The following is a 12,239-nucleotide window of genomic DNA, read 5'->3' on the forward strand; positions in this document are numbered from 1 at the left end:
CAGCATAACACAGCTGAATCCAGACTCGGAGACTCCTTCTTAGCGAACAGGCCCAGGTAACTGGATTGAGTTCCCTAGAACAGAGAAAGCCCCAAGGCCCACGACCCCATGACTCAACAAAACCACCCCGTCTATTTAAAAAAAAAAAAAAAAAAAAGCACTCCCCCTGCCCCAGGGATGGAGGGCAGGTGGAAAAAGAGCCTGAGTCTTGCTTGCTCAGAGCTCCCGACCACTCCGTTGGTTAAAAAACTCTGCCTGCAATTTCCTTGCTCCAGCCTCTGCCTCCTCCTTCTCCGCTGTTCTAACAGGTCCCTCTTGTCACTTCCTGGAAATGTTTCTTACTGTTACAGCTTTAGATTTTTTTTACTAATGTTAAGCTGGGATTCTTGGCTCACATTTCACGTGTCGGATGAGCACACTGTGCTCTTACCATCAGGCTCTTAGAGCAGCGCTTGTTCGGGACCCGCCCCCTCCCTCTCTTCCATTAGGTTGAAGCATCTCACATACCCTCCACCCAAGCAAACTGCTCTGCAACCTGAAATCCCCAATGGCTCCTATAATGAAGCAAAAATCCTACTATTTCCACACAGGAGAGGATTATTTGGGCAACTTCTGAAGTTCTTCAGATACTTATTTATGAAAGTTTAAATTTTAATTTATTTATTTATTTATTTATTTTGTCTTTTTGTCTTTTCTAGGGCCACACCCGTGGCATATGGAGTTCCCAGGCTAGGGGTCTAATCGGAGCTGTAGCTGCCGGCCTACACCACAGCCACAGCAACACGGGATCAGAGCCCACAACCTACACCACAGCTCACGGCAACGCCGGATCCTTAACCCACTGAGGGAGGCCAGGGATCGAACCTGCCACTTCATAGTTCCTAGTCGAATTTGTTAACCATTGAGCCATGACAGGAACTCCTTTAAATTTTAATTTAACTTCATGTTTAATTGCTAGAAATGCAAAATTGAGATAAATGCTTGAAAAACTCAAAATTTCATTCAAGGAGTTATCAGAAAGACGTTTCTGGTAAATTGGGAAATTTTGACAATTAGCTTTTCTGCAAATTAATGTTTGAGGAACTGATTTCCAGCACACTGGCTCCAAGTGAACTTGGTCATGTGGGGAACTGATCTTCAGGGAACTGGCTTCCCCCTAAAAACTGGAGGACACTCACAGGGGCCACCAAGAGGGCCCCAAGGTAAATGGGCCCTGAAGTGGACCTCCAACCCACAAGGCCAGGCCAGCCCACAGGTGGCACCGGCCTGTGTCACCCTGAGGGTCCCACTGGCCCTAGGAGTGATCAAAAATATGTTCTCGCCCCCAGCTGCCTTCACAGTCTTAGAAATCTCCCCACAGGGCCTGAAAAATGCTGAATGTGATTATGAAAATGAAACATGCATTTCCTCCGTGTTTGCCTTGCTGGGCTTTTTCAATGCCAGAGTCATTGGGAAAGTGAACTTACCAGAAGGGCCCAGCACCCATAGGGCTTCCAGGAGACTCTGAGAGGTACAGGAACACAGGGATTCCAAGAATGCTACAGACCCGCCCTTCAAAGAGAGCTCTGCCATCACCAGCCTTTGAGGAAATTACCCAACCTCCTGGAGCCTCAGTTTCCCTTTGTGGTAATGACAAGTATAATAGTAGCACCTAACCGATTTTAAAAGATCTTTATATAAAGACTCAGTGCAGGGCCAGACACTTGGCTAAGCTCTTAGTAAATACCAGCTGTTGTGCATTTGCTATTATTATCTTCAGCCCTGTGGTGGAGGTCCCTTCCCAAACCAGCCCCACTGCTCCCTTCTCACTGGGCCGCACAAACACGTGACTGACTCCCACTGGTATGGCCTTAGCCCGCTGCCCTCCATGCTCAGACACTGGAAGGCTCTCCTTCGTCTCCTCTGCCCTGGCCTCCAAGTCAGTCTGGCCCTCCTCCAAGAAGTCTTCCAGGATCACCCTGAGCCCAGTTTTCATGCCTGTCAGAAGCTGCCTGTTTCCCCTAAAACATCTGTGTTGGGGTAACTTGGTGTGAACTAATTCCAGCCCCTGCCCCTGTGTGGGTGGGGGGTGCTGAGGTCCAGGCTGGACAAGATGGACCCAAGATGTCCTAGGCCCCCATACCTTGCAGCCCCACCTCAGGAGGGCCCAGTGAAAGTGCCCCAGCCTCCCCATACCATGCCCTGCACCCACTGCATGGCAGAGCCACAGCAAGACTGTGGCACTTGGGTTTTTCTCCCATTTTTTGGTTGTTGCTTTTTTTTAGAGCCACACCCATGGCATATGGAGGTTCCCAGGCTAGGGGTCTAAACGGAGCTGTAGCCACTGGCCTACACCACAGTCACAGCAACGCCAGATCTGAGCCATGTCTGCAACCTATACCACAGCTCACGGCAATGCTGGATCCTTAACCCATGGAGCGAGGCCAGGGATCAAACCTGCATCCTCATGGATACTAGTCAGGTTCGTTACCTCTGAGCCACAACAGGAACTCCCTTCCAAGCTTTTTAAGAGTTCAAACTTCGCAAATGTTTTGCAGCCTGAGACCCTTGTCGGCCTTCTTCCCCAGGTCGCCAAATCCCCCCTCTTTCCCCCTCCTCCTCCTCCCTCACCCCAGGGTAACACAGCCCGGGCACCACACCAGCTGACTCAGTTCCCAGACAAAGGCTCCCCTGTCAGCGGGTCACAAAACAGCAAGCCCAGGCCTGATCCTTGGGCCCAGACCTCAGCAAATGGCCCCCCAAGCATGAACCCACCCCTGCTGGCAGCTAAGCCAGCCACATCCTGTCATCCCACAGGGACCGCTAAAGCCCTGCCTGACACTCAAGGCTCGGCACTGAGCGCCCTCGCAGGCTGTGTCTCCCAGGCCACCTGCCCCACCATCCACAGGGCCATCAATCTTTAAGCTTGGCTGGCCCCGCCCATCCCCCCATGCCCTGCCACCAGCACACCCAGGGCCCAGGAGCCAATTCAGGAGGAAGGACTCACTGGCTGCCTAGAGAGCCTACTTTTGCCACCACAGAACTCTGAGCTCTGGTCCTGCTATTCCTCCTGCCTGGAGCGCCTTCCCCCCCCAACTTTGCAGATGAAATAACAAGAGAAAACACTGCCACAGGCCACCGGGCAGGCGGTGTGGACTGTTCTTACTCTTCCAATTTCTACACCACAACTCACCTCGAGCCCCACCTCCTCCAGGAAGCCTTCATGGAGTGCTCCCTGCCAGCTGCCGCTGCACCCAGCCTGGGCTGCCACCCTGCCCGTCCTGCGCTGGGTGGGGAGAGAGGCCGGGCCGGGCACCTCTGGGCTGCAGCAGGAACCAGACAGCCTTTTCTTCCCTGCTCCCTGGGGCACAGGCGCCCCGTGCAAACATGTCAAGATGCAGATGCTGGCCCATCTCCCTTACCAGCCGCCTGGGAAGCGCCGAGATTCCCCCACAGCTGAGTTCCTAAGCCTGCAGCCAGGCTTCCCCCAGATCTACCACTGGGCCAGGTCCTCAATAAACACCAGCTCTCCAAAGCCCAGGTTCTGGAGTCCACATCCACCCTGACTCCACCTCCACACACACACCAAGACACAGAGTCCCTCACCCGCCTCACCTGTTCCTCCCCATCGTCTCGTGGTCTTTGACCACCACATGAAGCTCAGAGCTCTGGTCCAGGGGGATGCCCTTGAGGTCCCACTCAAAGCCCTGGAAGAAAAGGAGGAAAGATGTCTTCACTGGTGGACTCCGAGAAGAGAAGGGAAGAGACAGTGTCTGTTGCCACAGGTTCCGCCCTCCCACCCCCCGGGCCCTAAGCAGGCATCCATGACCGATGCTGGTGGCAGGAGGGGTGAAGGAGGGAATGAATGGACCCATGAATAGCCAGGTGCCAGCGCTTCAGTGGTGACAGTGAGGGCAGAAGGCAGCAGAAGTGAAGAGGAGGCCAGACCCCTGAGACCCCCTCCCCAACTCATTTTCCCCCAGTCACCAGGAGCACGGCTGGGGGATGTGTCAGGTGACCCTGCAGAGCCCTCAGGGACCAAGATCAATATGCTCAAGAAGAAGCCAGGCCCCTGGTGACAGCATGCAGTAGTGCCACACTGGTCTCCAGAAGCCCCAGGCTCCTTCTCAGAGCAGAGGCTCCCCATGCATCCAGACCCCATCCACCCAAGGCATCCAGGGCTTGCAAAGACCCGAGGGAGCCACATGCAGAGAGCTAGTGGAGGGGACAGAGGCTGGCAGGAGCCCCAGGAGGATCTGGTGAATCAGGGAGGGCTGTGGGGAGGAGGTGACTGTGGGCAAGAAGAACAGCCTGCGGGAGACAAGGCAGGTAAGAGGGCCTGAAACACCCTCCACCTGGCTGACCACCGCCGGAGGGAGCGGGGACAGTAAGGCACCTCACTGCTCTCCATGCCAAACCCACATCACGGGATGGGGTGGGGAGGATGGGCCACAACCCTCCTTCCAGGCCCCCGGTGCCAGGAGAGTTCCCTGGGCATGCTGGACCAGAGTCCCTCCTCTCCCTGCCAAGATCGCTGAGAGAGCCACCCCTGCTGGAACCCCCAGACCCACCACTGCAGAGACAGCGGTGGCAGAGGGATGAAAGCAGCGAGATTGGGAGGCAGCATACCTCATTCCACACGGGGTTCACGTTGTTCTTGATGACTTTGGTTCTCTTCTTCACCCCTGGGAGAGACACACAGGAAGATGGAGAGACGGACCCCACCCCACCTCCCCCCTGAGTGAGGGCCAGTTCTGAGACCTGAAACACCCTCAATGCCCTGGCAATCCTGCATTCATGGAGATACCAGCCAGGTTCGTTACTGCTGAGCCACAACACGAACTCCTAGCAATTAATTTTAAATTAGCAATAAGTCCAGTACAGATTAATAGAGTGATATAATTTTTTTTTTGTCTTTTTGCCTTTACTTGAGCCACTCCCGTGGCATATGGAGGTTCCCAGGCTAGGGGTCCAATCGGAGCTGTAACCACTGGCCTACACCAGAGCCACAGCAACTCGGGATCCGAGCCACGTCTGCAACATACACCACAGCTCACAGCAATGCCGGATCCTTAACCCACTGAGCGAGGCCAGGGATCGAACCTGCAACCTCATGGTTCCTAGTCAGATTCATTAACCACTGAGCCACGACGGGAACTCCTAGAGTGACATAATTTTATGATAAATAACTTTAACTTCCAAAACAGACGAAAAGGGAAAGTGACACATTACATTTTGCCGGTCTCTTTATTGCCCGGCTGGCTGCTCATAGCTTTGTCTGCATTCAGTCTACTGAGAGGTCTCTTTTTAGTTGACATCTATGAGGAAATTCCAACTAGACATATAGTTGGAAAAGGAGGTGCATTTTAATACATTTTCAGATAATTTGATACCCTTCTTTGATATTACACCAAAATTCAACAAGCAATATTTTTTCGACTTATACTTTAGCTGCAGTGTGAAATCTGAGAGCAGAATGATGAACATTTTGTACTCTGTTACATTAAAATCCATTGCCCTAGCTTTCATTTTGAACGAATCTTTACCCACACAGGATTCTGTAACATCTCATGCTGGTCATTGAATTATGAAAACCTTCCAAATGTTGACACATTTCATTATGTAATACTGAAAAATCACATTCCTTAATATCACCATCGATCTCATCAGAAAAGTCATTAAATACTGGGAAACTGGAAGATAGAAGTTTCCTAAAATTCCAATTTTTGTTTGAAAGCTCGAATTTTATGATGGGCCACAAAAGATTAAATGTCAGCCTAAAGCGGCAGGCTCACTCATTCATCTTCAAGAAAATGTCTTTCAAATGCCCAAGTATGAATAATTACAATTTGTCAGTCATTCTTTCAAGTGAAAACAGGATTCCATTAAACAAAAAAAAAAAAAAAACAAAAAAAAACAAAAAAAAAAGGCTAGTTCAGCATATGCCACTCAAGCAGTCACACAAAGTGCTCTCTCTTGCAATAATCATCATTTTCCAGGGCTCAGCAGAAATGTTCTATGCAGGAGTTCCCGCTGTGATGCAGTGGGTTAGGAATCCGACTGCAGAGTTCCTAAGGAGGCTTAGCAGAAACGGATCTAACTAGCACCTATGAGGATGCAGGTTCAATCCCTGGCCTTGCTCAATGGGTTAAGGATCTGGCGTTGCCTCGAGCTGTGGTGTAGGTCACAGACTCCGCTCAGATCTGGCGTTGCTGTGGCTGTGGTGTAGGACAGCAGCTACAGCTCCAATTTGACCCCTAGGCTGGGAAGCTCCATATGCTATGAGTGTAACCCTAAAAAAAATAAATAAATAATTAAAAAACCCCACTAAACAAGATAGGATGAGTGAGGTGCCCGGCACACAGCCTGCCCACTTAAAGGCCCACCCCTCCCTTCCCCTCCATGCCCCACACTAGTGAACTCCTACTGATTCTTCAATACCCAGCTCAGTTGCCCCTCCTCTGATCAGCCTCCCCTGACTCTCCCAGACAAGAGATTGTTGCAAACTGTGATCCCACACATTCCAACAGCAGAACAACCGTGTTCTTCTAGGTTTGTCTCCCACTAGACCATGAGCTTCAGAGGGCGCACATCATGCGCTCCTCCTCTTAGGAACCCTGGTCTGCAGGAACCCTGTCCTGCCTCTTAATTGGGTGCTGAATGAATGAGTCCTTTTCTTTCCCAGGTTGGCTGCAAGTTCGCTTCCTCACTAGAGGACAGAACCAACCGCTCTTCACAGGGAAAGCCAGCAGCTGCCCTCACAGTATGACAACAGACAGAGGGGAGGAAAGGGGGCACAACAAGGCGGTGGCTGTCCTGGGAGGGCCCAGGTACCTTGTCAAAGGTGGCCAGGTCTGTCCTGGCAGAACCACTCTGAATTTGCCTTGTGGGCCATGTTGGTTTGGCTCCAGCATGGGTTAAACACATGGCTTCAGATTCATTCAGATGGCAGGCACTGCTGAGCGATCTTAGACAGGGCTTGGAACCTCTAAGTAAGGCCTTAGCTCTCTTGGCAATGAAATGATCATGATAAGGGTGTCTAGGAATCCCCTGTTGGCCTAGCAGTGAAGGATTCAGCGTTGTCACTGCTGGGGCTCGAGATCAATCCCTGGCCTGGGAACTTCCACCTGCCATGAGCATGGCCAAAAAAAAAAAAAAAAAAGTGTCTACTTTATTGGTTGTGAGATGCTATCTAAGTGTTCACTCCCCCCCCCATCACCTTTTCATGACCTATAGGAATAACATAGAAAATTCCATCTGTAGCCTCTCTTGCATTGCCCACTTGGGAACACAACCTGGCGCTCCTGGTTTGTATCAATTAAGTGGTGTCCGTGTACCAAGCCCTACACAAGGTGTCTTTTAAACATTTTCTGCTCCCTGACTTCCCTGAAGATGAGGAGAACAAAGGCCCTCCAGGGGGTTTCGCTAGGTCCTGGCAGGAAGTGCCAACTCGGGAACCCTCAGGACCCTCTGGATGACACTAAGGGAGGGGTTACTAATAGGTTCTCCAGCCCCAAAGGGCCAGAAAGAAATGAAACTTTAATCTGGCACAATCACCTGACTCACAAGACGCCAAGGAAAAGGAAGGCAGGCTGCTAATTAGGAAACAGTTAAGAAAACAGTTACTTCCTCATCGTGGATTTAGACCTGTCCTGTCCTTGATAATCAACTTCGGCCTTGAGAGATGTGGCTTTAGATGTATAAATAAGCAGACTTGACAGAACAAGAGACAGGAGAGCTCACCGCCCATGCTGGGGGTTAGGGAGGGGGCTACACCCTCTCCCCAGGTGGCTCTGCAGGACTGGGGACCAGCACGCATCTCTGAGAATCGTGCTGGAACCCTGGGGTATTCCTCCAGCCTAACTCAGTGAAGGGGAGGGAACCTACCATGGGAGGACTCTTCTGTCCCCCACGGAAATTCTTCACTTGTCCCCCACAACCTCCACACCCCAACTTGACCCCAGACTAGATCAGAGTCCCTCATGGCTATAGGGTGGTGTTTTTCAAATTGTTCACTGGGACCCATTAGCAGGCCATGATAACAATTGACTCAGCTGGCCAATATGTCCTTCTTTTTTTTTTTTTTTTTTGTCTTTTTAGGGCCACACCCTGAGGCACATGGAGGTTCCCAGGCTAGGGGTCCAATTGGAGCTGCAGCTGCCGGCCTGCAGCCACAGCAACGCCAGATCCAAGATGCTTCTGTGACCTACACCACAGCTCACACAACGCTGGATCCTTAACTCATCAAGCAAGGCCAGGAACTGAACCCACATCCTCATGGATGCTAGTCGGGTTCCTTAACCACTGAACCACGACAGGAATTCCCCAATATATCTTTTTAATGACAGAATAGACTAGAGAAGAAAATCTCAGAGCACCTTTTTTCACCTAAAAGTACTCTTACTTGAGAAGTTCCTGGGTGGCTCAGTGGGTTAAGAATCCAGCATTGTCCCTGCTGTGGCTATGGTGCAGGTTCAATCCCTGACCCAGGAACTTCCACCTGTCAAGGGTGCAGCCAAAAAAAAAAAAAATACTATTACCTGAAACTTCTGATTATATTTTTACATAATACTTATATGTATACTTTGTCATGATTTAAAATATATTTCTTGTGGATGACTGTTGCAAAAGTTTGAAAATAGTGTCTTAAAGGAAGATCGTCAGGGAGTTCCCATCGTGGCTCAGTGGTTAACGAATCCGACTAGGAACCATGAGGTTGCGGGTTCGATCCCTGGCCTTGCTCAGTGGGTTAAGGATCCAGTGTTGCCGTGAGCTGGTGTGGGTCGCAGGCGCAGCTCAGATCCCGTTCTGCTATGGCTCTGGCATAGGCCGGTGGCTACAGCTCCGATTAGACCCCTAGTCTCGGAACCACCATATGCCACCGGAGCAGCCCTAGAAAAGACAAAAAAAAAAAAAGAAAGAAAGATCATCGGAGGAGAGCTGGAAGGCAAAGAAATCACCATCTTGGCCCTTGAGTGTCAAGAGCCAAGGTGTGTGACAGAAAATGATGTGGTGCACAGTCCCGGGCCCCCATTGGAGCCATTCCTGATAAGGATCGTGGGCTCTGAGAGGGGATGTGAGAAGAGCCTCAGAGACAGGAGCAGCCCATCCACCAGCCAGCACCTGGGCACCTTCCCACCACTGTGGGAGCCTCACACCTCCGACACCTGAACGTCAGAGGTGGCCATGGCCTCACCCCGGAAGCCACATCCCTGCCCTCCCTCATCGCCTGGTGAGGTCTACCTGTCAGTGGCCGGGCTGCTGTGTGCCCTGCCCTGCTACTGTCTGGGCCTCAGGCTGCACTCATACCTTCAGGCTCATCTTGTGGGACAGGCCCCTTTCGATGGCCCAGGATGAGCCCCCTCTCAAGGCCTAGACACCCATGGGGGTTACAGTATGGAAAGGAGCACCTTGATCTCTGGCAGAGCCAGGGGGACAATCTCCCCATAGCTGTGATAGGACAGACTACTTCCCCAACACAACGATGAGGTAGGAAGCTGACAAAATGCTTGTTTTTGCAACAAAGATGACAATGGAATTTTTAGGGTGGTGGGATCATAAAGAAAACAAACGCCAAGACAGGAGTTTTCACTGAGGGAGCACATCACAGTCTGGAACCTACTCTCACGTTTCTAATGCCTGTCCAGAGACGGTTTACAGAAAGATTGAGAAATACTAAGTAGTCCACCTCCCACTGCATCTCAAAGGCACCACAAAATCCATTGACACCCTAAAAATCCATTGACGGATGAAGGGATAAACAGAAGTGGGGTATACACACGATGGAATATCATTCAGCCTTAAAAAGGAAAGAAATTTTGACACCTGCTACCACGTGGATGAACACGGAGACATCACACCAAATGAAATAAGCCAGTTACCAGGGACTTGGGGAGGAGGAAATGGTGAGTTATTACTTAATGGGAATAGATTTGAGTTGGGGAAGATGAAAGGGTCCTGAACATGGATGGTGGTGATAGTTGCACAATAATACAAATGTCATTGATAACACTAAAGTGTACACTTAAAAACTGTTAAGGAAGTTCCTGTTGTGGCTCAGCAGTAATGAACCCAACTTGTATCCATGAGGATGTGGGTTCAATCCCTGGCCTTACTCAGTGGGTTAAGGATCCAGCATCGCCATGAGCTGCAGTGTAGGTCGCGGTCTCGGCTTGAATCCCAGCATTCCTGGGGCTGTGGTGTAGGCCAGCAGCTGCAGCTTCAACCCCTAGCCTGGGAACTTCCATATGCTGCATGTGTGGCCCTAAAAAGACAGAAAAAGAAAAAAAAAAAAAGGTGGTTAAGATGGGGAGTTTCCTGGTGACTCAGCAGGTTGAGGATTTGGCACTGTCACTGCTGTGGGTCTGGTTACTGCTATGGCACAGGTTCAATCCCTGGACCAGGAACTTCCAAATGCCACAGGTACGGCCAACAAAAATGGTTAAGATGGTAAATTTTATATTATGCACATATTTTTATTGCTTTTTTTTTTAGGGCCACACCCAAGGCATATGGAGGTTCCCAGGCTAGGGGTCGAACTGGAGCTGTAGCCGCCAGCCTACGCCACAGCCACAGCAACGCGGGATCCGAACCGCATCTGCACCACAGCTCACGGCAGTGCTGGATCCTTAACCCACTGAGCAAGGCCAGGGATTTAACCTTCATCCTCATGGATGCTAGTCAGATTCATTTCCACTGAGCCACAACAGGAACTCCCCTTATGTACACTTTAATAGAATTTTTTTTAAGTGCAAAAAAAAAAAAAAAAAAAAAAGGCAGAAGATGGTGAGGACACAGGCAGTGGGCCTGGGATCTACCAAGGAGTGTCTGGGTGGGGGCGAGGGAAGGAGGAGGAGCAAAGCACGTCTCAGATTCTGACAGGGAAGCAGGAGTAGCTGGTGGGGCCATTCACCTAGAGAGGGAGCAGAGAGAAGAGGAGATAGGGAGTCTCTTGGAACTCCCAGAGGGAGAGAGAGAGAGAGAGACATGGGCTGCTTCTGCCCATGAGTCAGATAATAAGACCTACAGTCAGAGGTGCAAGGCTCCTTCAAATCCTGCTGGCAGCCTCTCATTTAGTTCACAAATCTTTATTGAGGACTCGCTCTGTGCTGGGCACACTCTGGACACCTCATTAGAAGAGTCATCAGACAAACAAAACAATGGGAAATCAAGGTTACAGCAGAAAACCAAACAATTGTGGAAACTCTGATACCGACCCCACCACCTGTGCCCAGACTCAAGCCTGTGCACCCCAAGACTAGGCAGCTGTCCCTCCCTGCTTTTCTCAGCACAGCCCAGCTCTTCTCACCCTCAAGAACTCCCTGATCAGGGGAGTTCCCGTCATGGCGCAGTGGTTAACGAATCCGACTGAGAGCCATGAGGTTGCGGGTTCGGTCCCTGCCCTTACTCAGTGGGTTGACGATCCGGCGTTGCCGTGAGCTGTGGTGTAGGTTGCAGACGCGGCTCGGATCCCGCGTTGCTGTGGCTCTGGTGTAGGCCGGTGGCTACAGCTCCGATTCAACCCCTAGCCTGGGAACCTCCATATGCCTCGGGAGCGGCCCAAGAAATAGCAACAATAACAAAAAAGACCAAAAAAAAAAAAAAAAAGAACTCCCTGATCACAATCTTTCTATGTCTTAACCGAATCCACACTTTCCAAAAAAGAAGTGGACAGGAAGGGCTGGCAGCAGGTGGATACACTGGCTGCAATGGAATGCCTTCTGAGAGGGGTAGTCTTTAAACTCAAAAAGCCAATTAGAACTGGAGAAGATTTTTTTTCATTTTTTAAAAAAATGATTTTTTTTTCCATTATAGTTGGTTTAGAGTGTTCTGTCAATTTTCTACTGTACAGCAAAGTGACCCAGTCACACATACATATATACATTCTTTTTCTCACATTATCCTCCATCATGTTCCATCACAAGTGACTAGATAGAGTTCCCAGTGCTACAGAGCAGGATCTCATTGCTTGTCCATTCCAAAGGCAAGAGTTTGCATCTATTAAGCCCAGATTCCCAGTCCACCCCACTCGTTCCGCCTCCCCCTTGGGAACCACAAGTCTGTTCTCCAAGTTAGAACTGGGGAAGATATTTGAGACATAGATGACAAAAATTTGAATGTCTTTAAAATATAAAGAGTACTGACAACTAATTAAGAAAAAGACAACATCTCTTCCTTCCCAAATTAAAAAGCAATTCAGTAAGAAATAAATGCAAATAGGCAATAACATTGAAATATCACAACTACTATTTGAACCTAAG

At 50.2% G+C, this 12,239-nt stretch overlaps 1 protein-coding gene across 16 annotated transcripts in view; it reads right to left on the minus strand.

Moving 5' to 3' along the window:
- Positions 1-12,239, minus strand: part of DYSF (dysferlin) — a 228,349-nt gene that overhangs the window by 200,863 nt on the left and 15,247 nt on the right. For all 16 annotated transcript variants that reach the window (XM_047781803.1, XM_047781796.1, XM_047781799.1 and 13 more), the window contains exons 2-3: positions 4,609-4,664; positions 3,595-3,686 (exon numbers count right to left, since the gene is read on the minus strand). In XM_047781803.1, the coding sequence (XP_047637759.1) occupies positions 3,595-3,686; positions 4,609-4,664 (148 nt within the window). The remainder of the gene's footprint in view (positions 1-3,594; positions 3,687-4,608; positions 4,665-12,239) is intronic.

The sequence above is a fragment of the Phacochoerus africanus genome, chromosome 5, assembly GCF_016906955.1.
Source record: "Phacochoerus africanus isolate WHEZ1 chromosome 5, ROS_Pafr_v1, whole genome shotgun sequence".
In the NCBI taxonomy this organism is placed as follows: Eukaryota; Metazoa; Chordata; class Mammalia; order Artiodactyla; family Suidae; genus Phacochoerus; species Phacochoerus africanus.